Source organism: Echinococcus granulosus (assembly GCF_000524195.1).
Source record: "Echinococcus granulosus chromosome Unknown EG_S00155, whole genome shotgun sequence".
Lineage (NCBI taxonomy): Eukaryota > Metazoa > Platyhelminthes > Cestoda > Cyclophyllidea > Taeniidae > Echinococcus > Echinococcus granulosus.
In genome coordinates, this window is record NW_020170535.1 from 22,885 (window position 1) to 49,166 (window position 26,282).

Consider the following 26,282-nt stretch of genomic DNA (forward strand, 5'->3'; position numbering starts at 1 on the left):
AAGGGAGAGGAGCGGATAAAAACTTGGAAGATTGTTGTAAGGGAGTCGTTTATCTTGCCCCCAGGTTTGTATATGTATCCACGTGAATTCGGAGATAGCAAATGCATCATTGAAGAGGCTCGAATGCAGTATTTCACCCATTTTCTTTGTGTGTGTGTGGAATTTAAGTAGAAAAGTAACGGTGTGGATGAGGTTTTTGTGTGTGCAGAAACCGTTCCGCCGAACAAATGCCGCTGTGTCGGCACACGCGGTAGTAACGGTGGTGTTGGCGGTGGCGGTGTCGATGGCGATGGCGGCGGCAACAGCGTAAGTCAATTTTTTCCGCTCATAACCGACCCACGAGCCTCAACAGCACACACACACACACACAGCCTTTCGGGTGTCTCTCCCTCTATCCTCCTTCACCTCGTTTCGTCGCGCCTCGTCTTGTCTTCGCTACATTCCCCATTATCACCCGCGTCAGGGCATTCCTCGAGCTCTTCTCCCACTTTTTCATTCTTCTCCTCTTTCCCTTGCTCCGTTATCGTCTCTGGTGCTGCATATGTAGCGGCTAATATGTCAACTAACTTCCTCTTGAATACTTATTGTATTACTACATGTTTAATGTCCGGTTTCCATTCAGGAAGCAGTGGATGCTTAAGTAGTCCTAGCGTCTTAATCACGGAGTCTCCTCCACATTGATTGGAAGCAATAAAGCCCGAATAACGAGGTTATAGGAAAGGATAGTCGGCTGATAAACGACTCGTCTGTTCCTGATATCGGTCTCTGGATTTTGAGTAGCGTTGTTTGCCGGATAGCTGACCCTTTTCTGATGGTCAGTCTCGGTTGCTCAATCCTAACCCTCTTTATCATTCTGTCATTGCCCATGTGACTTTAGGGAATGATCTCAATGATCATTTCTTGCCAAATTTAGCTATGTCTCCCCAATATTTGTCCTCTGAGGCGCAATCGCTGATTAATCTCCTTTCAATAAATGAGTTAGCTTGTTAGTCCGATACTTTGCGCCTCGCCATGCTAAGTCAATAGGCTATAGATACACTTATTAATGCTTCGGACAAAGGAAACACAGATTGAGTGAAGCTTTTTCACATGGCTTGGTCAATATTCGGATGTTTTATAGCAAATTGCCGCTTTCACAATTCTTTTGGTTCAGAAAAAAGAGACGGGTTGAGTAACCCTACGATACATTGGTCGTGTTGCGAATCTCGCTGTCTCATGCCTGAACCTTTGAATTTGGACCCTTGGTCTAGGGCAAACCCTCGGTAGGCCTTTTTTTACCATCTCTAAGATATGCAGCCGGTATTGCTGTTGCCTCTCTCTCCAATCGCGGCAATAGGGATTGAAGCCCTACCCATCGCCATTGCCACCAAGGGAAGATTGTGAGAGTGAGGGGGTGTCTATGGGTGTGCTCTTAGAGTGGATTTGGCTGCCCCGACAAATGGAGCTTTTTCACCGCTAACCGCAAGGGAATGCGTATTTCTAAGCGGGGCTTTGACTATCCTTCCTTCTCTTCCCTTACCCGCTCCGTTCCCGTTTCGCGTTCTCTTTGCAAACTTTAAAAAGTCGGGAGCAAAAAGCACCTCTAATTTTCCCTTTGTTGAAAGGCGAACTCTGTGGAGCTCTCATCCTTTCTCTCTCCCACTCCCTATCAAACTCCAATGTCTGACAGTTTTATAAACGCATTTGGGGATAAAATTGGGTAAATTTTGGAAAGCGGCTCAGCATTACCCAATTTAACATTTCTGATGAGATTGTCTCCACTTGTAGGGCCACGAGGACTAAATGTTTAGCAGAAAATAATGTCTATAAAACTATTTTATTTATTTACTTAGCAGATCAGTTTTAAGCTAATTGAGCTCGGAAATGACTAAAGATTCCAAGTGGTCATTAAATGCACCACGACACTTTTTGCTCCGACAACTGCGTTTGACGTTCACCTGAACGCCTTTTTCCACTAGCTAGCCAAATTATTACCTCTTCGGCTGAAGCGGCTCCGCTTTTTCATAAAATTTACGAAGACTCTACACAAACTCTGCATTTTTTAATGCTAGCGCTCTTTTTTGGTGACAATAAGGTTTGATTTGTCCTCTTCTTGATGGTCATTTGAGGCGTTGTGGTTGTAGGGTGGTGTCCCCTTAGTTCCACAATATTTTCCCTCATTTCAGATTTCAAATCAGTTGTCACTTTTTTTTACTTTTCATAGTTTTTCAAAGTGGCTGAGTTGTTATCCTTGACTTCCTGTCCTAACTTTCTCTCTCCAGATGATACATCTTCAGCGAAAACTTGGTTGATGATGTTGGAGATTGCGTGCCTCTGGGTGACTTCTTCTTGATAAATTTAGAGAGCTGAAACAATTATAATACGACATTTAGACCAGTGGAGGATTTTCTTGTGGTAAAATGGTCACATAAACACACCTTAACTAAGTTTTGAACCCCCAGGTCTGGCTGATTAATACCACCGTGACGTTCCGACTACCTGGCTAATTTAATTGCCGTTTAATGTCAAAGGTAATCGCACATCAAACTACAATGTGATTTGAGGAATAAGTAGCCTTCATAAAATCAAGTATTCAAATTGACTCAGACAGTCTTGGATGAGTCGATTTGGCGGGATATGAAAGAAAATTTGGGGCACCCTCGCCCTCTGCCGATAGCCTCCACCATGAAGAAAGCGCTGTGAATCTCTCTCTCTCCCTTTTCATCGCGCCTCCTTTTAAAAATTTATCATCCAACTGTTATTGTGAATTGCCCCGCCTCGTGATCGATGGATCTCATTATACTTACTGAAAGAACTACTGTATTGGAGTGCGCTTAAAAGATGATAAAATGCATCCCCCTCTGTTCTATTTGCCTTCCGACTTCTAGGTGGTGCTATTTGCATCTATTTAGTTAATTTTTTTACAGAGACGCTAGGAATGGGCAGGAGGGGTCCGATGGAGAGGTATTCCAGTGACTAAGTACGTTTCGGTATTTGCCTATCGTAGTATGCATTAGTTCTGAAAAGCTAACAAGCTTTAGAGCAGAAAGGCGGTTGCCATTTGTTAGCGGAGTCATTTGTATCGGACGGCATCTTAGTGTGGCACACGCACCTACATGCATGCAATTTATTACTGTTGCTGTCAGCGACAGTTATCATCCCTTTCTACATATTGCCTACTCAATGCCATAACAGGCATATGCAGGATCCATTTGACCTGTAAAAATATATTTAACACTTCAGAGGATTCAAACATTTTAGAACCTAGCGACGACCTGTTTGAGTTGACAAGTTGCCTTCGAAGATGGTAATGGGTCACAGAAGCTCAATCAATTGTGATTGTAGGAAATTCATTGAGGCTTACCAGGCTTGAATCCTTTCCACCCACTTGCTCTCTGGGACCGTCTCAGAGGGAACCTAAAGACCATAGACCAGATGTTTTGGTGCTCAAATGTGAAACTAAAGGTCATTTATTTTTTTGCCAATCTCAGCTACTACTCAAAAACGAAACAGTGTGACTATCCGGTGACCGCGAACATCTCACAACTCAATCTCTCTAGGACACGATTTGGAGTAATCAGCTACCGTCACCTGATAAAAAACAATTGTCACGCATTTGTGACACTGGCATCAAATCAGCAAATTAGGAAATCACATGTAGTAGTGAGCATGAAGAACAAAAGATATCAAGATAAAAAGGTATTCAAAAGCTATAGAAATTGTCGTGTGTCACTGTGATAATGCTATTTCCCCTTCCAGTGGTCAACAATCCTGCCTGTACGAAGTGATTTGCGGTGCAATGGCAACCCCTTTAAGCAGTCAGCAAACCTGCAATTCGTACTAACCTAATAATGTTTGACTATAGTGGTGTGGAATCAAAGCATGACACACCCGTCTTAAATCTCTTTTTATCATTTTGGCGCACCACTAACTGGGATTTCGCCGCCTTGTAGCTGACGGTATGGTGACTCAAGATTCTGCAGTACATCAAGTTAATACGCCTACCCGTTGATACACCTCCTCACCGGTGCTTTTTCTATTTAATGACCTCAAAGCTACTGCATATATTCTTTTTGGGGGAAGAGTTGGCAATACGGCTGGTGATGACCCGTATGTTAATTCTCTTGACTTTTTCGGTCTCTAAAACCAATGCGCCCTTGGGAGAACACTTTTTTTGCAGGCATAAATTGACATCAGTTTGTCATTTGGTTTTTATTCACACATATTGTTTTGGAAAAACTCCATGCTCGGGCTTGACACAGTTTTCACTTGTTAAATGAGGGTGTATTCGTGGTTGAGTGTTGGTTGTGCACTCTATCAAGGGCGGCAGCGGCAGCGGCGGCGGTGGTGGAGGCGGCACGGTAAAGGTTGTTCGTATGACACTATCGTCATTTGGACACTCAAAAAGGGCGTTGTTTAACAGTATTGTTTTCACCGCATCGCCAAATAGCATCATATCTACTTCCATATCTCCCTTCCATCTTATTCCAGTTGCTTGGTTCTCTAACAAAGTAAGATCTACTTGAGATCTCACTCACTTATCATTGTATTGTTTTTAGAAATACATGAGCATTCATGAAGAAAAGTAATTTTCCTTTTTTATTCACCACCTCACAAGAGTGATGATTTCACTCGATGCTAGTACTCCCTTGCCCCTAACCATTTGCCCATCACCAGTGTGGCAGTCGAGATGGAAATTAGGAACACCTTCTCTTTTTATTTAACGGGTCCCTTCCTACTTTAATCTTCTGAAGGAGAAGAATATTTGTTAAGTGGGAATCATTTTTCGAACTTGGAAAAGTCCATACTCATTGAATAATTTGATTACCATGGTGATTTTACTAGTGTTGGGATAACTTCACAACCAGCACCTTAACGCTCTGTGTTAGATCAATCATATTCAAAGGAAGTTAAGTCGAATTCCCCCAAAATAACTTGAATTTTTAATTATTGGTCATTTACTCCCTGCCTTTTGATTCGCTGCAAAGGAGCCGTGAAGCACTTTCCCAAAAGCATTCGCTCGGAGTACTCTTAAGAGTGAGTCTTGCCGAAGTCGGCTTCTTTGTTGCTCAATCCTTGTGAAGTGTGATTACAAAGGCGGTGTTAAGTTTTGAATGACCTCATCCTTTCACTAGATCGTTTGTAGGCGTTTTACGAAGATCGAGCAGCTAGTCAAACGTCAATCCGTAGAGCATGAATGGATCTCACTATTCGAGCTAATCTTTCCATCCATTGCGCGGTGTAGATGGTGGTATTTACCCCGTACATCATTTATACAGTTGGAGCCTGCAATAAAATCCACAAATGTTTACCCATTAGTGCAGTGGTCTTTATCCATGAAAATTTAGAGCTAGTTGTGCCGTGTTGACGTTTTATGGGTGAGTGGAAAGGCCACAACTGGAATCGGAAGCTAGGAAATTTGCCTTAGTGGGATTTGTTATTGTTGTTGTTAAGGTAGAGGAAGGCAAATAATTCTGCCGGCTTGGAGTGGAGTGCTCGCAAACACCGAGTGCTGCTTAATCGCTCTCCATCTCCTCGTCTGCTGGAGGGGAGGCGATGGCGGTGTCCACCCACCTAATTTTTTCATACAAATCTCTCTTCCTCCACCACTGTCACTAACCAGTTAACTGGATTCGGTTAGCTTACTAGGTTGTGCGCGGAGCCAGGCACAAAGAGAGGCGGAAGTTTTTCACCAACCGCTCGATAAGATCACTTTTCGGTGTGGTACTGGGCCTTCCCTTTGATCAACGACGAGTAGTTCCGCTTCCTCCTTCCTCTCCCGCGCCGCTCTCATTGCCTACGAAAATAACTACCTTCTGCCCAATTCCTTCCCGCACTCCATTTCCTCCATGCTATTCGCAAATCCACGCAGTTAGCAGCTAAGACGGTGGAAAGCCATCGTTTGTGTTAGATTCAAAGCTTCTATAAATGGTTGTAAAGGCGGTGGAGTCTATTCATAACGCGACTTGCTTACATGCAGTTCTCATGTGACTGTCACTTCTTGCACTTGTGCCTGCATAAAATTTCTCCTGAACTTGTTATAATTAAATCCAAGGCGATCGGATGCGCGATGAATAATAGACCTCCTGTGCATTTTGCGCTACAGCCTTGTTTCATGACCTTAGGCATCGTGTTTTTCTGTCCTCCTAAGACTTTGCACAAGAAGTCATTAGTAAAGGTTCCCCTCCATGCTGTTGTCTACAAGTTTAATCGCCTTACCTGGGATGGTGATCGGAAGTGGAGCATTTTTCAGCCCATGTTTCGGCCTACCGTGTCTTTGATCTTCACACATACGAGGGTGGCTATGCCGTGTGGAGCCACGAGGCTGTTGCATAGATTCTTGTGGCCTCCTTTTTTTTCCTTTCTGTGCGTTTGTGCATGGTGTTTGTCGCATCATAAGATGCTTTGGCGCCGGTGTTTTCATCAAGCAGATCCTCTTTCCTCCCTCCTGCTCGCCCTCCCTCTTCCTCCCTGCTTTGTTAACTCCACTACATCCACGCGCCAGCCACAGGTGTCCTTTTTTAGTCGGCACCTTTGAAGGCGGGAACGTCTCAAAGTGCGGTGGAATTCACTGCATTCCCTAAACTTCCCAGGTTTTAGTATGTACTGTCTATTCACAAAATTTCTACATAGGAGCAGCAAACTAATCTCTGCTTACTCCCCGCACAGTTTGAATCACTTCATTCTTTTCGTTGAAGCTACTTTTTTAAAACTTTCCGACTCAGGTTGTCATTTTAATGACCTCTTGAATATGCAAAAGAGTAATGCCTATAATTTTTAAAGCATCCTTGATGAAATGATCCTCTCGTTCGCCTTTTTTTGATTCTAACTTTTCCCTTTGTATTTTGATTGGTATTTTAGAGGTATTTTAAAGCCTATGGCATTATTTTCTCCTTTTTAATCTGTTTATCTGTGGCCAAGTTTAAATGGGGATGGCAGTAACAAGTTAACGCATTAGTTTGCGCTGATTGCGTTCTCCCATTCCTCCAATGACCGACCAACATTTTTGTCGCACGATGTAGCTTGGTATAGTGTGGCGCGGTATAGTGCGGCAGTCATTCCTTGTGGTAACAGGAGCACCAGAGGTGGTAGTGGCAGTCGGAAGAGCGGCGGCTGCAGCGGCTACAAATGTGGGTGTCTGTGTTTGTCTGTGACAGTATTGCAAACACGTGAGGGTGAGGAGGTTGAAGCAGAAAACTTGCGGTTTTTTTTTCGTTGCGGTGTGCCACCGTTTGCCGCTCGATTGTTGTTGCCATTGTCTTGCGTTCACTTATGTGTGCACTCATGACGCCTCATTCTGCTATTTCCTTCCTGCTTTCCTGAACAGCCGCACCCAGTTACTCCGTGTATCTGGTCAAACCGGCACTTTCAACGCTATCGTCTGACAATGGGATAGGATTTCCTTGCATAATGTGAATCATGGGGGGACTGCTGGTTACTTTTGCTACAAGCATCACCTGTATGTGACGTCACGCATCTGTGACGCTTTTGGCTGAAAGGAGTTAAATTGGAATGGAAGGCCATAACAGATTGAAAGCAAATTAGAGCAATGAAAGGCATGGGCTGCGGTGGTTAATCTTTTTCTAAGAGCTCTAACAGTGAACGCGGCAATCCCCTCAATTCGGTCTCACCATTCAAATTAGGATCGGTAGGATCTGTCCATAAAACGTTTCAGTATAATTAAACATTATTTTGATTGCTTACATTAAAATAAAATCAAAATTATTTTGGTCCTTATTCGAACCTCAGGCTGCGGTTTACCGACGGCTATGATGATTCCCTTATTGTCTTGACTAAGCCCATGGAAGGCATTTGAACTTGACACGGGAAAATTGAGTCGCCCACCTTGCCAGTACAGTATCACTACGCAATTCAAGGAGTTTGGCCAAACTGTTATTTCATTTTTCCATAGTAAGAATGATTTCGATTAGCTTTTAGTGTCAACTGCAGTTGGTTCAAAGGTAATCACTCAAGCGTTTAACCATCGTCTGTTACACCTTCCCTATGCTCTGATAGTTCCGACTTCACATGGCTAAATAAGTGGAAATTCAGCTTTTCCAGATGGATTCTAGCTTTTAACTCTCCAGAATTCCCCTTTTGTGAAGAGAGAGCTTTCTCTCCGACTGTTTTACCAAATGCCCGGCAGTTGACATTGTGAAGCCTGGAAAAATTAAAATAAAGTTGCTAATTAATGCTGCATGTCAGGAAAAGTGAAATGTGGCATTGAGAAATTTTTCTTGACACTTGAAACCTAGGCTCTGACATGGCACTTAAGCTACTCTCTCGGCTGCTTTGACAGCTCAACTCCCTCGCTCTCCTCCCTCTCCTTCAAGAGTTCAAGTAAACAGCTTTTTTTGCTCTTTCCATTGCAATTAATCAAATTTACGCATTTTGGAGGCAGTTGTAACCGAGTTTGGAAGCAGGTATTGCAAATTAGCGCAGCATACCGATCCTCTCATCATCTTTGAGGCTTCGCCTTGCATCCGTCCACTTAACTCTACGACATTCTGTGTTGCGTGTTCGAACGCGCGCATCCACTTGCTTCATCTTTCGGCTTGGAGGACTGACTGCTGAGTTTTTTTGTGCGTACCGCAGTGTTTTCACTCAGTCAACCCCTACCTCTTTCCTTCCCCTATCATCCACAGTGGGTTAACTTGGCAGTAGATGCGAAGATGGACTAATTTGTACGCGCTTTCCCTCCATCGCTCTCTCCCTCTGTTGTTCGGACTTGTTCGGCCGGTCTTCTGACTGTCGGCCTTTTTTTCTCACATTCACCACGCCTTTTTGATATGCGTCCACTGGAGTCTTTGTACAGCTAAAGAAGCTTCCTCCTTTATCCATCCGAATGCATTTCTCCACATATTTTGCTAAGATACACTCATACCTCCAAATATTGGTCTAGGTTATCAAAGGGCATTGGGAGCGGTCGGGTTCCTAGCTAGCTGCCTTAAATGTTGCCAAGAGGCAGTAGTAGTGAATAGCAGTGATCTAAAACCTTCGTTGTCAATTTAACAGTGCTTGTTTGCTGCAGTTACCACTTTTTGAATTAGCTAAAATCTGTTTGAGTCGCCGAGATGTTAATCACCGCAGTCAAATATCCGAGTGGTTTACTTTGTATCCTTCAAAGGAGGTCATAACTTGGTCACCGACACCCGCAGGCTCCTCTATAAATGAGGGCGGCGACAGTAACACTAAACGGACTCGCGGGTGTGCACTCCTCTATATCGCTGTGTTTTATGAACCAGCAGGCACGCAGCGCCGGTGTGATATTGGGATCGTGTCATCACCCTCATCCTCATCGCCACTACCGGCTAGTGTCTCAAAGCTTTGATCTTATGCCGACTACAAAACCCAATTACTTACGCGTACATGTACGTGCGCACACATCAGAGGCGGAGAAGGTATCTAGGAGGCGTTGTCAACACTGGAATTCCGCGCACCGCACCAAACACCGCCTAACTTTACAGAGCGCGCTGGCGTCCTTTTTTGATCGCCCCCGCCCCGTGGGGATTAGAGAGATACGCACGCTCACTCTCAGCTCATTCGCATGGCCTCACTCTCGTTTTACTGAAAAGCACTTTTGTGTCCTGTAACACAGCTTCATTTCCACTCAAGGGTGTCTAATTCAATCAGTCCTTTTGTGTGCGGTTGTGGACTTTCTAGCTCATCATCTAGTTTGCGCACAAGCCTTTGTTCTTGTGAGCTCTTCACACATTGGCGGGAAGGATCAAAGCAAGTACGATTTACTACTCTATCAGCTTTCACGAATGGATAATTGTGTTGTGTGGGCCCTCTCTATGCAGCAACGATGAAGGAGGGGGGGAGGGGTGGAAAAGCCCACAGGCCTTCTCCGGCAAATGTTTCACCCACTACTTTGATAACAGCAACAGGAAATTCAACACACAGTCGCTTATGGGTTCAGTGTATTTTTCGGTGTCTCCCTGCCTGCCTACCCGCCTGCTCCGACTTTTTTGTCTCTAGGCGGGGCTTCTTATATAAAGTGTCGTCAATTAGACCACGCACGTCTACTTCACGCTTTTATCTTCCTCTGTCCCCTCCCCAATGCATAGCGCGTGTCTTATTCATTCGAATCGGTCCATGGCAGCGTATCCGCTTCCCTCCCGCTCGCTCTCTTTTTTCCACTCTAAAATTCGCCTGCCCGTTGATCTTCCTCCTTCCCACCATTTCTGCCGACAGGGGTAGGGTGGACGAGTGCATTGGGGCAATCAATGGGACGATAACTGGCTGATTCAGCGCCTCACAGGGCCTGGGTTAACGCTCCTAATGTTCCCCACTTACTGTTGCGCTTCCCTTACTCACGAACTTTTTTCCTATCATTAAGGTGATAATCTGAAATATGCTAATTTTTCGAGTTTTGGTTTGAAGGGATATACCGATGCATGGGTAATTTAAAATGTGATAGAGAAATTTTGGTTTTTAATCTGAATATAAGTGTGAATGAAAGTCCCACTTTACTGAACGCTTCCAATTCCAAGCAATGTGTAATTGTCCGGGGACTTTAGTTGCAGCGTTTTGTGGTTGAATTTGATTGATGGGATAAAACCTTTTGTTGAGACGCGATACCCTTTGTTGGTTCTGCGATAGCTGAGGCCTAGGGGACTGTGAGAGTAAGCGTAGGGTAAGGCGTAGCGGAAAATCTCTTCCTCACTGTAGCTGCTTGGAACGTATAAATTATCAGCTCTAGTTCTCTAGCTCTCCAGGTCTACGTACGTGAGTGCGCATAAACCTTGGGGTGGCAGTAGCGGCAAAACTCTTTGTCGGCGACCTCGCCTTTCATCCTCCCTTATAATAATAATAATAATAATAATAATGACGGGCCATTTGAAGTCTCTTCACTGTGTGTGGGGGCGCGGTGCCTGGCAAAGTACCACTTCAGTAGAGGCGGCGGTGGTGTGGGATCTCTCGCTCGCTCTTGTTGTGCGCATGAAGCTACGAATCCGAAGGGCGCTAGGAGGGAGCATAATCGGTGTGCGTGGTGCATCTGGGCGTCCATAAACTTTTCCACTGCCACCACCACAGCCAACCATATCCGATTTCTGCCAGGCGCTTTAATGATAGCGGTGGTGGAGGCGGTGATGGCGGCCCATTTCGGCCCTCGCCTGACACTCTCCCTCTGTCCTACCCTGCCCGACATTGCCTTTTTACACGAAAAAGCGCGAGAACGGCAGCTCATTTTCGAGCCGCGCTTTACATCCTCCCTTTTATGCAGAAGCCGACACACACACACACACGCATTGGTTTTATTGTACTACTGGAAAATGAGATGCAGGAGGAGGAGGAGTAAAATTTACCGCGGTCCCTATACGCACACGGACAAGCATATCTTCACGCACGCGCACACATAGACGTATGTGCATTTTATTGCTCGCCGAGGCGGCGGCAACTATCTTTGTCGGCACTCTCTCCTTTCATCCTTGTGCAAATGCACGCCCGTGCTCTCTCTTTTTTCTCTCCAATGGCGTAAACCAGCGTGAATGTTTTGTATCCTAGCCACGGACCTAAAAAGATTGTGCATGCCTTACAGCCATAGTCACGCACCCGGGTGGCCACTTTGGCTTTGAAACAAGGCATTTGCGGGTGTACCGGTGAAATCATTTACTAGCCATAAACTAGTCTCAATGGTGCCACTGACTGCCATTATCCACTATCAAAAATACTAATGTTTGTCTACGAAATAAAAGGAACTTTAAAGAGTTACCTACTAAAGGCTAAAGCCTACCTGACTACTGCAAGCAAGGGACGTTGGTTTCAATCCTTATAACATGCTGCAACTCATTGAGCAATGAGCTGTCTCGCCGTTAACTCCTTGATTTGATGATTTCGGTTATTTCCATCGTCTGCGTTGGCAAGGGACACAGTGTAGTCCATGGGCACATAACCAATGGGTTGATCACCTCTACTTATTATGTTGTCACAGTCTTACACTCCTCTGTTCCACTAAACGTCTTTTGTCACTGCCTCCCTTATGTATGCTGGATGCAACACGGCGGCTTTTGTCTATGTGTGCCAGAGCGCACGTGCGTTGACTTCTACTATAGAGATAGAGCGGGAGAGCGATAGAAGCATACGCGGCAGACGTAAGTTACCTAATCATGGCGGCCCTTCGCTTTGTGTGTGTGTGCATGAGTGTAGGCCTAGACCAAAGCGCCTTGGAAGTCAGAGGTGGCGGAATAGCTGGGACGAGATAGTGGCGGTGGTGATGGCTGCACGCATGCATGCGCGCGCGCACACTAACACCACGTCGCGTCATCATCAATGGCCATAATGGCGGCGGCAGCAGCAGCGGTAGCGGTGCCTCCGTGCATGCCTTGGCACTCATAAAGCCTCTGTGGTGTTGGGGGGAGCCCTGTCTTTTTGTTCTCACTGGACAGCACTGAACCTTAAAACCTCAGCGATCGTCCGCTGCCGCCTACCCCTCCAGCCTACTATTGGGGGGAAAAGAAAAATTAAGATGAAAAGAGGGAAAAGAAGACGTGCGCGCCGCAAACATGATTGGCAGGCTGCCTCTTGTCCCCCCGCGCCTCTATTGATTAAAAGTGAAGAGTGTGGGTGGTCTTTTGCCGCTTTTCTCTCTTCCCCTACCTACCTACCTGTGGGAGGGAGGTGAATGAGTCGGTTGGTTTAACGCACGCACGCATGCAAGCGGCATGCGTGTACACCACCCCTCCGACCTTCATTTTCTAGCAGCAGTGATTGGTCAGTGGGGGTTGAACATTACTCTCAAAGCAAAGTCGCCGCCACCATGACAGCTTAGTTTTGCCGCCATTGGTATTGCACAAAAAAAGTAGGACTAGGAGTCAGCACATCTCTTGTCGTGGTTGTTGATCTATTCAAATCTAAACACACTTCTACAAAAATCGGCGATAATTCACCTCCCCGGGGTTGTGTTACCGTCTTCTCACATTATATGCAAATGCTACCCCTTCAGACAAAGGATTTTGTGTATACGCTCGCTCGCTAAGTCGTCCGTCTGCCGCTACCGCGTGCTCATACACAACTAAGCGCCGTACGCGTGCATGTGACGGTGTCTTCGTCAGTGGCATCCAGTCGGACTATTTGGAATCTCGGTGGAAAATAAATTGATTTGCAGCAATAAATTTTCATGCATACTTTCCACTCCTTGAGAAGATGGTCACGGAGAGAGTAACGCTTGTTTACGTTTGCTGTCTCCTGGCAGTCCCGGAGGCACTAGTCTAGGTATGTGACTTGAAGACTTATCAAAGAAGTTGTGATTTTGCCATTTTAGTTGGACGCAAGCGGGGTTTCTTCAGACCTACAGGACACCGCGGATTCCTGCCGCCAGTTGTTTGAGGCTATAAGACATCTTTAGCCTGAAAGCATAGGTGAGCTTCTCTTCATATCCTCCCATGATTCGCACAAATGCAGTCATAGAAAAGCTACACCTTCTTGCAGAAACACACATACATGCTAGCGCACCCAACATCCGCAGGCGATTGCGCGTCATTATTGCATTCACAAAAACTGCGCAACAACCACCACAATAATACCACCACGAACGGCATCCTCTCGTCACACCAAAAAGTTCAATGACGTGCCCACTGCGCTGCTGAACACAAGCTATCTACCTCAATTGTATTTTTCTACAGCAAATTCTACCCCCTGCTCCTTCCTTCTCCCACCCTCTCCTTTGACTGTCTGTTAATGCCGCATTTCTCCGTGATAGCGCTGCCTGTAATGATGCAGCAGGGGTCCTCCGCCTCTGCTGCTGACATTTATGTATGTTTAGCCTGCTCATTTCTCACACGCACAGTCCAACGTTTCATTATCTCTGCTAATGTTACTTCTACCAATTTCTCTGTCTATATTCTCCCCCTATAACTGCATTGTCCTATAACACTTAATGAAACACTAAAGAACATCGAAGCGGGCAGCACTTTTATGCTTAGATTCTGCGTACAGAAGCCTAAAGTCGCATTCCCCAGTTTGCGCTAGGGCGAGGCCTAAGGTATCGTGGGTATTAAGCTTCCACGTTACAGTCCATTGAAAATCCTGTGGTCGTTTTCTATAAGCACTGCAACCGTAGGACATCTTATTCCATATGCACTTTTGCGCCCCGTGGATAACCGAAGTTAAGTCTTAATTACCCATAGCCAAAACTTAGTTGCTCGTGATAGCCTTCAAGTTGGGAGCAATGCAGTGAACAGATTTATGGGTACCGTAGGTGGTTTTGCACTCGTGTCGTGCGTGCAATTTGGTTTGGATTTTAGTGGCATTCGACTCAGCTTGATGTTATGGTTGAATAGTGCCACGCAAAAATATGTCGCAAATGAAGAATACAATCCTTTACATAGGCAGAGTAACCAATGAACCGTTTGGTATATCAGAGCGAATTTGATACAAATCAGTAAGCATGCTAAGCACTTTATTTAGAAGATTCTATCTGAAGCGCAAGTTATCCTTTAAACATCTTTTATTAACAGTAGACATTCAAGCTATTTGGCCGCTTTAGTCTCCACAGGTCCTAATTCTGCCCAGCGACGTGGCCCTTAGATCATGTTAGGAAATTTCGGCCCTTCTTTACATTAGTTGTATGAGGTTTGCTAGACTGCTATGGCTTATTACGCCCTCTAGGAAGACTCGAGGCACGAGAACCGTCCAACGTTTTTAATGGTCATATTATTAACAAAGGTTTGGTTGCCTTAGTTTTTGGAAGAGTGAGATTAGTTCGGTAAATTTTGTTCAAAGAACCTTAAAAAGGTAAGATTTTTTAAATCCTTTTTAAAGTGTTTTACAGAAGTAGTAGGGAATACAACATTGAAAGAATTAGACGACTCAAAACCTAATAACATCAGTGGAATCAAATGAACTGATCAGTGGATTCTGGAGTGAAAAATGCCACTATTAATGTTTTGTCTGAATAAATAAACGAAGCTGACATTACGGTCATAAGCCTCGTGTATTTGTTTAACCTTGTCAGGTATGAAATAAATAATGGTTTCAGCCTATTTTAAAGGGGGGGCGCTTCGTTCCTGTTTTCGGTATGGGGCTGAAGCGTCTCAACGTCATTGCGGCTGTTGCAAATAACGGTGGTATTGGAAAGGAGAATAAGCTGCCATGGAAAATTCGGTACGAATTAGTTACGGGTCGTGTTTTGTGGTTGCTGCCTTCTTTCGAAGGGGGCTTTTATTGTACCAGACAAATACCTTTGAATCGTCTTGAATAGCATGTTTCCTACGCATGATATTGGTAACAGTGTTGTTCTTGGTTTTTTGTTTTTATTTTGATACCTCCTACTGGGTTAGGGGAGTACCGATTTTGTTTTAGTTCGATTATGCCTACCAAAAATTAGGCTTGAGATCTATTGTAGTGTTGTTTTCCATATGCTCTGATGGCGTTCGGTAAGTAACACCTTGTTACTAGTCACTCCTCAGGGCTTTCTCCCGCGAGTTAGGTGCAAATCTCACTACCAGTTTTCTCGTATTTATTTTAGGGAGGACATGACTTTTTTTAGTAGGATAACATCAACGGCCCAAGAAGGCAAAAAGAATGCAGTGATTCTTGGGAGGAGGACGTGGCTTTCTTTTCCACCAAAGTTTCGTCCCCTACCAAGTCGAATCAACGTGGTTGTGTCCACACAACTCGAATCGTAAGTCATATCCACCCATAATCATTCTCGTTGTTTAGAGTACCCGAAGGTACTCATCTTGTCAAATCATTTGAAGATTCTTTGCATCTGCTTGAATCTCTCATCGACAGTGGCCAAGTAGACGAGGTCTTTATCATTGGAGGTCATGGCTTATACAAGGTAAATTGCACGAGAATGCTTTGCAATTTAACGCTTGAGTAGTGCTCTTTTTTACTTTATTGTTTGTCCTTATTGTTACTCTTTGATTCTAGGAGGCACTGGAACAGGAGGTATATCCTGTTCGTCTCTACTATACACACATTATGAAGGATTTCGATTGTGACACCTTCTTTCCTTCTGTTGATTGGGAGCGATTCAAACCCATTCAGTAGGTTGAACTTACTTTGTATTTGTTCTAAAGGATCTTTGTTTCCAGGCTTATATCGGCCTTTGATTATTCTGATACACTTCTGCTTATTTATTAAATTTTCATTATTCAAGGTTGGATACGGTGGATTCGGACCTGAGGCACTCCGGAGATATCGAATTCCGATTCGCTGTCTACGAGAAACAGCCGCATCCCCTTAATGATCATTAAACATACAAAAGTTAATTAAGTCTCGTATTTTTGTTACTATTTTGATTGTTTTTTGTGCTGGCATGGTTTGCAGCTTTTTCCCAAAATGAGGCTTATTTGTGTGTCGTTGACCCTTTTGTCTAATTTTGAAATAAGAAATATTCCTTGTCAGACTATACAGCAAAGGTCATGTCATTTAGACAAAGGATTGGGTCGTGCACCGATTATGGTGTTGCAGCCTAGTTTGGGCCGAGTGGTGGTTGTCGTATTGTTGGCGTTTATAGTGTCTCGGAGCAGGTGCTTCATTGAGTGGTGACGACTTCGTTGCGCGCCGGCGGTTACCGAGTATTCAGTTATGGTTCCCAGCATCTTATCCGAAGACACAGTAGGGCTCAGCGGCGTAAGGATTTTTATTATTCTACAGAAGGTTACAAGTGAAGGGCCGCAACGCCAAGGTATGGAAGGGCTGAGAAGTTATGTGTAGTGATGAGCGTTAACCACGCAGTCAACTCGTCATTAAATCATTCTTATTCTCAATCCACTTGTGTCGTTAACCTTTGGATACGTGAGTTCGATATAACTAGAAATGGGTCTAGGATTTCGTTTGCTACACCTCAGATGATGAGTCGGTCATATCGTCGATTAGAACACATGTAGAATGCCTCTCAACACCAAAACCCGATTCATCTACAGTCCGGATGCGGGTCCCATTACGTAGGAACGGGATACGTACTTAGTAGTTTTTTACCTCAAACGTGCGATGGCAAGGCTTATATTTATGCTTTGAATTTCTGCCAAGGCTAGGCTTCTTGAGGGTAACTTTGGCTGCTCACAACCGATGTGCACGATCGTCGTAAAGTGGAAATGTACAACAAGAACAAGCATCATTCCGTTTTGAAATGCTTATGCAAACCGATTTAAACATCATTTTGTCGTAAATTCTACTTCAGATAGAATTGTTAGTTGCAAAGTTTCGGGATATTCGGAGTTGAATTGGCTTGCAGTACTTATCTCTGCTGAAAAGAGGTCGAAAATATTCCTGCTCACAAAGTTGCATAGCTTTGGTATTAAACTAAGAGTCATAAGTAATGAAGGTGTGCAAAAAAAGCTTTTTATTAAGGGAAGATGGAATATTGTATGGGTAGTTCGCAGAGAGGTAATCTTGTGCGTGTAGTAGTTCTGACAGCCATTTAGTGCTTGCAAAGAAATGTATAGCAAGACTTCTAGTTTAACGTAAGGTCGAAAGGATAATCGCAAAATATGTCTATGATCCAAAACATTTTTGGTGATTGGCAATAATGTAATACGATAGTGGTTTATCCCTCGGCACTGGTGGGGCACCACTTTTGTACTTTGAATTAGCCCCTTGTACCTCGCTGGGTGGGCTGGCCTTTCGGGCCATGCCAATAGCTCAGACACCTTCTCTGTGCTGAATATATATTCTGCCCGAGTATTTTGTCTTCTTTTGTCTTCAGGGAGTTTTGGGACGCTACAATAAGTTTCCACTACAAACTGCAAACGCCAATAAATAGTTAGACACTTAGAAATCTGTTCTACAACTTTTGCATTATTGTTGAGGTTGGGTATTTGTTTCGACATGTATCTGACTATGCGGGTCCCTTAGTTTCTTTAGCCTCTGAACCCAGTCATTCTGTTCACTGGCTATCAAATAACTTTATATTTAACTAATCAATTTAAAATAACCCTTATAATTTTTTAGAAAATATTTCTTACAAAACTAAAGAGGGAGTGCATTAGTTTTACTGCATCACGATTGTTGAGCACCAATATAATGTGTGCGGCAAAATTAGTTGTTTCAGTTAGGTCCGGGTGCAGGTTCCCGTGTTGGTGCTACGGAGCTCAGGGCTGTCCAGAGCAGATTTTAGGCTTCCTTCGCTTCATGACTGAGAATTATGTGTCGCCTCGACGTCAACGATGACGAACGTCACTGCCTTATTTCAGACGCTGATGGGAGTTTATCGGTGTGTTCTTTTTCTCTTTTAATCGTAATGATTTAGGATATGTGGGCATTTCGATACTCAAAATTGGTGACAGTGAGGAAGTGGATATGTTATATCCTAACGGTTTTTTTCCTTCGACTCGTGTTTCAATGGTTTCCTCAGTGGCATATTCGGTTCATCATGTCTTCTTGTAAAATCAAGGATGCGGATATGTTCCTTATCAAGGTTTGTCTTATACTTTTGTAACATGTTTTTAGGATAGCAGCGGTGTTTTCTATACCGTTGATGTGAGAAGAGCCTTGCGATCTGTTTTAGAGGTTAATGATTCGGGTAGCACATACTCCAGTGCCTTGTCTGATACATCGCAGTTTTTCACGGCGGAAACTTCGCAGAACAATATCGTAGGTAGAATTGTAAATCTTGTATTATTTTCCCAGGATGGTCCGACCCAATCTTGGATTTACTACAAGAATCTAAAATATGTTCTGAATAATGAGGATGAACATTACTACTTGCTACCGTGAGTTTTTCCCTTAGGCAAAAGTCCTTGTTTTTGTTAACATCGAAGTTGGTTTGAAAATGCTGCCAGGAATGATGGCGTAAAACTTTACCACTGACTTTGTTTGACTATTGTCCTTAATTTTTTTCTTTCTACAGCAATTGGGATGAACGGCCATCATCGGATATCGTTAATGCTCAGCCACTTGTTGAAAGCGAAGTAGCTTGTCGTAGATCTGTATACGATGTGAATGATATTCCCATTCCAAGGCGAAGTGTCGGCCAATTGCTCTTAAAAGAGGTTTGAATATAATCCAAATTAAATGACAACTCCATAGGGCCTTAATCAATTCTATGTCTTCCAACTGGCAAGTTGCATCTTATGGTTCTGTGATTCTTACTATTACTACGCAGCAGCTATTCTTATCATTTCGGCTATGTCGCTGTCTTGGAATATTTGCGACTTGAGAAGGGTATTCTGGCTAAAATTTGCTTAGTTTAAAAGCCGCTTTTCTATTGCTTGTTTAAATCCTATTCCATTCTTCAGAATGAGAAAGCTCTTCGCGAGACTGTCACCTCGTATGGCACCGTGAATCTCTGCCGCGAAGTCAATGGACATCAAAGTATGTTTTCTACACTCTGCCTCTTTCTATTCGTCTCTTCACATGTCCAACCCCTTACAATCCTTTCAGAGTTCTTTTCCGTTAATTCAACTGATCTTGTGCCTGGTGATATCATTGAAATCCCTCGGGATGGGTGTCATATGTTCTGTGACGCTGTTCTCCTTCAGGGCAATTGTATCGTCAATGAGAGCACGCTAACTGGTTAGTCTTACCATATGCTAAACTTTAAATTGGATCTTATCAAAAGCTCAAATGTCCTCATGCTATGCAAGCCGAAACCTTACACAGATATGACTATGTATATTCTATTGAAGAATAGCGGAGCTGCATTTGTGTCCTATATCGTTCTATTCGTTTTGAATGTAGGTGAAAGCGTTCCAGTGACCAAAATCCCATTTGTTGCATCTTGGGGCGCCGGTTGCGCCTCGCCACCATTCGAATTGAAGGCTTCCTCCAAGAGTGTCCTCTTCTGTGGCACCTCAGTTATCCAGTCCCGTAACTTTGCCGACCAGAAGGTCACCGCTGTGGTTGTGCGCACCGGTTTTCGCACCGCCAAGGGTGAGATGGTCCGAGCTATCCTCTTTCCCAAACCCATGAAGTTTAAATTCACTCGCGATGTCAATCGTTTTGTTGGAGTCCTCGCTCTTATATCCTTGGGGGGCTTCGCCTTTTCTGTCTACATACTGGTAGGTGGATACCTGCGCTTTTGGAGCGCTTTTGTCATGCTAAATGGCTTTTGAATAAATTGGTATAGTCGGAAATCTGCAGTCATACCATCCGAACGTAACCACTTATCATTGTGATACATTCAAAACGTCTGGACCCTTACTTTAAATGCAAATATCTGTGATGTGTACAAGTAATACTTATGTGTATTCCAGCTGCGAAATGGGACAGAGCCAGGTGTTGTTGTTAAAAGAGCATTCGATCTAATCACAGTAGCAGTTCCACCCGCACTGCCCGTTGCAATGACTGTGGGCATCGCGTTCGCTCAAGGTCGCCTCAAGAAGAAGAACATTTTCTGCATCAATCCGAGCGTTATTAATGTCTGTGGTATCATCGACGTTGCCTGCTTTGATAAGGTATGTATGTGGCGCACTTTTAGTGTTGAGTTCTATTCGTATTTAGAGGGGGGTCTTGAGTGTGTGACAGCGTTTTTTTATCACGATCATCGTAATTATGGAAATAGTCTCATTTATCTTCGTAGACCGGTACAATTACGGAAGATGGTTTGGACCTGTGGGGTGTCATCTCCAACGGAGATGGAACGTTCGAGAAACCCGTAGCACAACCGAGTGAGCTGCCGCAGGGGCCCCTACTTGAAACTATGGCAACTTGTCACTCCCTCACCAGAATTGGAGGCGAACTGTCCGGTGATCCGCTGGATTTGAAGATGTTCCTCTCCACCAATTGGGTAGATTTTCGAACACTTTCTGAAATCCCGATTTACTTGACCTCTTTTCAAGAACACTGCATAAGTTCAGTATGAACACACATTTGTTGATAGTCGGCAGGTGCGCTAAACGTGTAGGCCTACGCTCGTTAGAGGCTTAAAATTTTTTTGTACCACTTATATGTGGTCTGTGAATGTGCATTGCCTTGCGATTTACCGCCTGTAGGAATTTACTGAGGAGATTTCGGAGGATTACTGCAAATTCGAGATGACCATTCCAGCCATCGTTCGACCTCGTGTATCACCGTCTACTGAGGTCTCGAGTGCCAATTTGGCTGAGGTTGAAGTACGTTATTCCCCCTTTTATGCAAGGATTCGCTTTTATGAAGCTAGTGAGCCTAAAGCGTAATGGTTTTGGTTCATTTATCGAGCTTAATAATGGCTCTTCTCTTCGACATCGGTTTGAGGTTCTTCTTTTGTTTTAGCGTTTGCCAGAGTGACTAAATAGCTTTCAGTAAATGATGCAATCAAAAGGTCTTTGTGTGATGGTGAAACTGTGCGTACATCTCAAAGGTTCTTTCTATCATGGCAAATGAGACGAGTGTTAAGTTTTAATTCGTTGTACTTCTCGGGTGCATCCAATTTTATTTAATTTTAATGCTTATTATTGAATATACATGTATTTGTTGGGTTATCATGCGAAACACTGAGCACGAGAAAATAATGCAACTGTTGTCGTTGTGACCCCAATCACCACACTGATATGCGATCTTCGAAAATTTTTTGTATTTCCGTTTACCTCATTTCACGCTCTAATTAAATTCAAGGTAAATTCGTGTTTTAAAAACTGGTACTGATTACTTAGTTTTTTTTCGCCATTGTGTGCTAGTGAATGCCCAAGGTACGCTGCATAACTTGTTTACAGACTCTGCCCTACGAGATTGGTATTGTGCGACAGTTCCCATTCAGTTCAACGCTCCAACGAATGTCCGTTATCGCGAGGGCCCTCAACGGAAGCCACTTCTGTGTTTACACAAAGGGCTCGCCTGAGATGATCGAAACCCTCTGCCGGAAGGAGACGCGTAAGTTGGAAAGCTTTTAGAAAGGAGCAAAAATTTACAGTTGCATTCCTTTATTTGAACCCCCCTCCTAACTGTTTTAGTCCCGCGCGACTTCCACAAGGTGTTGCTAGAATACACTCGTGAGGGTTACCGCGTGCTCGCTCTAGCCTGGCGGCCGCTTCGAGTGGCCTACACCCGAGTCATGCGTCTCCAACGTACCAGCATCGAACGTCAACTACAGTTCCTTGGTCTGCTAGTGATGGAGAATCGCCTCAAGCCGGAGAGCGCTCCCGTAATCAAACTTCTCAAAGAAGCTCGTATTCGGCCTGTTATGGTTACTGGTGGGTTAAGCTCTATTCCTTTTCCTCCTTTCTTGGGGTTTACCGTATAGCTGGAGCTCAGTAAAGATGCAATATGCTCCTCCTCACTTCTTCCAGGTGATAACATGCTCACTGCTCTCTCGGTTGCTCGCGATTGTGAAATGATTGATGAGATGGATCGCATCATTATCGTCTCTGCAAAATCACCGAAACGACCATCAAAAAGCGCAATGCTAGAGGAGGTTAGCGGAGATTCGCACATTTCGGGTGGGGGGTCTTCGACTCCCGATGATTCGGTGGAGTTGTGGAAGAATTTGGTGCAGTTTCACTATGCTGAGGACCTTCACAAACCCGTGACGGAGGTGACTACCGCATCAAAAAGGCAGACGTCTGACCTTGAAAGTGAGGAGGAGTTGAATGTCATTCGGCGACTCTCTACAATCGCTAGGTGGCTGCCGTGCTTGTGAGTCAGGCGTTAAACTGTGCACAACCTTTGTGTGTGCACAATTTACAAATATTTTTACTCGCAACGCGGTTCGAATGATTGGTATGATTATTGTAGAAGACGAAAACGGATCCTCTCATCTTCCAGTGGAGGCGTGGAGAATGATGTGGAGGCTTACGGGGCCGCTTCCAGCGGGGAGAAGGGAAACGAGAGGGCTCAACAAATGCACGCTGATCGACTGCCTGGACGCGCCAAATTGGGGCATCGTATCACTCTGCGCATGGTCGATCGACCCGACTTTCACCTGGCACTTTCGGGCAAAACGTGGGCTATAATTCGCGAGCACTTTCCCTCTCTCATTCCCAAGGTTAGAATCCTTACTCTAAAAAAAAACGGGGGGTTTTACTTAGCAATTTAAGCTAGGTGCGGAACTTTTTTGTTTGCGAAACGAAGCGCAAAGGAACTAGTAGGGAAGGTTAAATGATCTCTTTGTACGCCTTCCTTCCTAGCTCGTGGTAAAAGGCACAGTTTTCGCTCGCTTCTCACCGGAGCAGAAGTCTCAACTAGTGGAGGCTCTGCAATGCGTGGGCTACTCCGTCTCGATGTGCGGTGACGGGGCGAATGACTGCGGTGCGTTGAAAGCAGCACATGCTGGTATAGCACTAAGTCAGGCCGAGGCGTCCGTGGCTAGTCCCTTCACCTCTGGCCTGCAGAATATCAGCTGTGTGCCTCGACTCATCCGTGAGGGTCGCTGTGCGTTGGCCACCAGCTTTGGCACCTTCAAGTTCATGATGGGCTACTCTATCACCCAGTTTACCAGCGTTCTCATACTCTACGTTGTAGGTCATATCTCGCGTCTTCTCCACTATTTTTGTTTTATTGTATTCTCTGTTAGAATGCAGTGCCCGATTTACTCATTGTAGGTTAACGCAGCACTCGAAGATATGCAATTTCTCTACATCGACTTGTTTGTCATCACTTCTCTTGGCGTTACTTGTAAGTCTCTTTCCTTTTGTAGTCCACATCTCTGTTAGCCACAGTGACAACTAGCCACTTGCCTAAATTCCTCCGAATAAACCTAAATGCTTGTTAACTTTTGATCGGCATACTTTGTTCTGTCTTCAGTCAGCTACGCCAAGGCTTACGGACGTCTCTCACCAGAACCCCCAACAATGCGTCTCGTCTCCACAACGACCCTCCTGTCACTAGGCAGTCAGTTGCTTCTAATTATAGGCACTCAGTTAGCCACTTTCTTCTACATTGGCTCTCAGCCTTGGTAGGTGTTCTACCTTTTCCCTCCTCGGGTGCTTTAATCAACCCAATGCAAGGCATTCACCCAGGGTGTTAACCACGGCTTTGTAGGGCGTTTGAAGAGGGCGAGATGACAAATACGGCAATATTCCTTATCTCCTGCTATCAGTATATACTACTCGCCGTAGTTTTCTCTAAAGGACCGCCATATCGCCAAAGAATATACACGAATTGTAAGTTCCACGCGCTGTGTTGTACACCTGGGTGTGTAGGTTTTTTGGCACACATCATCATTATCCGCATGGCCTGTTTGGTGCGATTTTACAAAATCCTTGAAAATAGCTTTACTTTGTGTTTTGGCACTGCGATCTAAGTTGGTCCTCAAGTACCCAAGCTATGCCTAAACGTGTGCTTTAAAGTGAACCTGACGGTGTTCTGACTGCATTCTGATTTCATTAAATTTTCTAAACTAGATTGTTTTGTGTGTTTTCAGACCTCTTCCTGGCCAATGTCCTTATCGTCCTGGGAACTAACCTCTTGATCAACCTGTATCAAGGAGAAGCTCTACTGAATTTCATGACTGTGCGTGATTTTTTTCCCCCCTCGATTCAGCGTCGATGTTTGCCCTCATTGACAGTTTTTTGTTCTGTCTCCAGTTGGTGGTGTTCCCATCCTACACGGTGCGTGTTATGCTGATACTAATTGCCCTGGCAAATTTCCTGCTCGGCTCCCTGATTGAGATGCTGGTGGAAGGTGTGGCCTTCCGTCGGCACATGCGAGAGCTCAAGAAGACCCTCTTCCCGCGCTACGTAGCGCGTAAGGACTACGAGCGTATTCGCGAGGAGATCGATCGAATGGCGGGTGATTGGCCGCCCGTTATCCGTTCTGCGAGCATTCAGGACATTAGGACGGAGTTCTTTGCTGAGGAGCAGCAACAGGAGGCTGCACACTGTTTCTCCGGTGACCGAGTGCGCGACGACTCTTGTTCTTTTTGCAGTGAGGATGATAACCATGATCCAGTCCGGGTGCGCGACTCTGGTGGTGCTGCTTTCGTTGCTTCTGGTCGCAGACGCCGTCACTCTAGCTCGCATGTAGGTCATCCACTAACTCAGTGGAACATTGTACTTGAAATTTTCCTATCACCCTTGCACTTTCCCAACTAAGACTTGTCAATGGAGGATGTTTTGGAACTTAGGTGATCGTAGTTTATATCACCGCTCCTGAAATGCACGCAAATTGTGTTTGGCTCACCATCACTCTTCAAAGTGTGCATGAGTGTGTTGTCCAGCTAACTCACTCTGCCCTCACCGGTGGTTAGTATGGTTGATGTTTGGGTCGATTCAAGGGTCTTAAATTGTCATTAATGTAGGCGTGCTTATCAACCTTGTTAGTTCCACAATCGATCCCGATCGTTGGAAGCCTCGGAGCTGCGCAGCCTGATGAAAAACCGTGAGCACGACGGGGCTCATCAAATGCCTGGGGACAGTGCTTCTGAGCAGCCTTCAGGGATGCCTGCAACTACTGAAGGAGCAGGTTCCAAGGGCACGCGTCAGAACTATTTCTACGTCTCGCGCCACCGCACTCAAAGCAGTACCTGCGATCAGCGCAAAGGGCCTGCTGATGCCGATAAGATTCCCGTTCTCCCCCTGCATGATCCGGGACTTTCCTAGCATCGCTTCTTGTATGGCCTTGCCTACCGCTCTCGCCGTGCCAGTTACCTCCCCTCTGGGGTTTGCTCAGCAACCCGCCCCCTCGCTATTGGCTGCCGTTACTCCCCATGTAGAAGTTGTGTCCCTCTTACATCATATCATATTGTCCCATTTTTACTTCACTATTCTCTTACTATCTTTTCCTTTCCTCTTGAAATGTGTCCCTATTTACTGTTTTTATGCACATACATATATTTACGAGGGCGGTTTAGGCCTGCGCCTGGATGGACAAAAAACGTCCTTTTTCGCCCCGAATTGGTGATAACTGTTACGTGAGTAACAAATGGGAGGGGTTGCTTGACAAATGTTGGGTTAGCTGAACAGGAGCAGATGTTGGGGTCGCGCACCTGCGTAATGACCCCAATAGATCTTCAAATGCTCCTAGATGGATCAAGGTACAGTTTGATTAGTTTGGCAGGTAGTGGGTCTTACAACAACTTGGTCAGCTTCTTCTACTTCAGTTGGTAATTTTATAAATTAATGAAAGAAATCTACTTTTGGGAAGCCGGAGGTGAGTCAGTGGTTCTTCACCTTGCAGTGATCTAATTATTGTTTAGTCGCGGCATCTTCCCCTCAACTTGGCTTCCCCACTTGACATCACAGGCTCTGCCCCTCATTGGTATGGTCTACTACGACTTCAGGAAGGACTGAGGAGGCTGCATTCTTGAATGGCTTCTAAATGTTAGACCACTTGATTATTTCCCATTAAATTAAAACATTTAAATGTTTCATTTTTTTCTCTGACGCAGGACGCGTGTGATGTATCTTCCCTAAGGGACAGTTTAATGTGGTATATGTAAATAGATTAAAAATTGATCAATTTTTCATGTCAAAAAACGTGGAAATTTAGCCGAGATG

The 26,282-nt window shown here is 44.7% G+C and overlaps 4 protein-coding genes across 4 annotated transcripts in view; 3 read left to right on the plus strand and 1 right to left on the minus strand. All coding sequences in view use genetic code 11, as the record gives it.

The window, feature by feature from the left end:
- Positions 1 to 6,880, plus strand: part of EGR_09585 (hypothetical protein) — a gene marked incomplete at both ends in the record, with an annotated part of 8,338 nt that extends 1,458 nt beyond the window's left edge. The window contains 4 exons of the mRNA XM_024498834.1: positions 2,204 to 2,295; positions 3,471 to 3,678; positions 4,539 to 4,564; positions 6,841 to 6,880. Of these exons, the coding sequence (XP_024346744.1) occupies positions 2,204 to 2,295; positions 3,471 to 3,678; positions 4,539 to 4,564; positions 6,841 to 6,880 (366 nt within the window). The remainder of the gene's footprint in view (positions 1 to 2,203; positions 2,296 to 3,470; positions 3,679 to 4,538; positions 4,565 to 6,840) is intronic.
- A 45-nt stretch (positions 6,881 to 6,925) lies between these two features.
- On the minus strand, positions 6,926 to 12,319 carry EGR_09586 (hypothetical protein; the record flags this gene model as incomplete). The annotated part of the gene is made up of 3 exons (XM_024498835.1): positions 6,926 to 7,127; positions 10,815 to 11,198; positions 12,087 to 12,319. The coding sequence occupies 3 exons, from the start codon at positions 12,317 to 12,319 to the stop codon at positions 6,926 to 6,928; spliced, it is 819 nt and encodes a 272-aa protein (XP_024346745.1).
- Positions 12,320 to 15,001: 2,682 nt separating this feature from the next.
- EGR_09587 (Dihydrofolate reductase) lies at positions 15,002 to 16,184 on the plus strand (the record flags this gene model as incomplete). Its single annotated transcript, XM_024498836.1, has 5 exons — positions 15,002 to 15,087; positions 15,452 to 15,607; positions 15,646 to 15,766; positions 15,859 to 15,974; positions 16,088 to 16,184. The coding sequence occupies 5 exons, from the start codon at positions 15,002 to 15,004 to the stop codon at positions 16,182 to 16,184; spliced, it is 576 nt and encodes a 191-aa protein (XP_024346746.1).
- A 1,892-nt stretch (positions 16,185 to 18,076) lies between these two features.
- On the plus strand, positions 18,077 to 25,385 carry EGR_09588 (putative cation-transporting ATPase W08D2.5; the record flags this gene model as incomplete). Its single annotated transcript, XM_024498837.1, has 22 exons — positions 18,077 to 18,145; positions 18,182 to 18,349; positions 18,382 to 18,525; positions 18,562 to 18,644; positions 18,782 to 18,923; positions 18,961 to 19,095; positions 19,170 to 19,446; positions 19,612 to 19,931; positions 20,127 to 20,327; positions 20,453 to 20,728; positions 20,865 to 20,984; positions 21,564 to 21,720; positions 21,801 to 22,040; positions 22,137 to 22,482; positions 22,582 to 22,831; positions 22,974 to 23,303; positions 23,388 to 23,460; positions 23,590 to 23,740; positions 23,827 to 23,948; positions 24,209 to 24,297; positions 24,372 to 24,806; positions 25,107 to 25,385. 22 exons carry the CDS (start codon positions 18,077 to 18,079, stop codon positions 25,383 to 25,385), a joined length of 4,407 nt encoding a protein of 1,468 aa, XP_024346747.1.
- Positions 25,386 to 26,282: the final 897 nt, after the last annotated feature.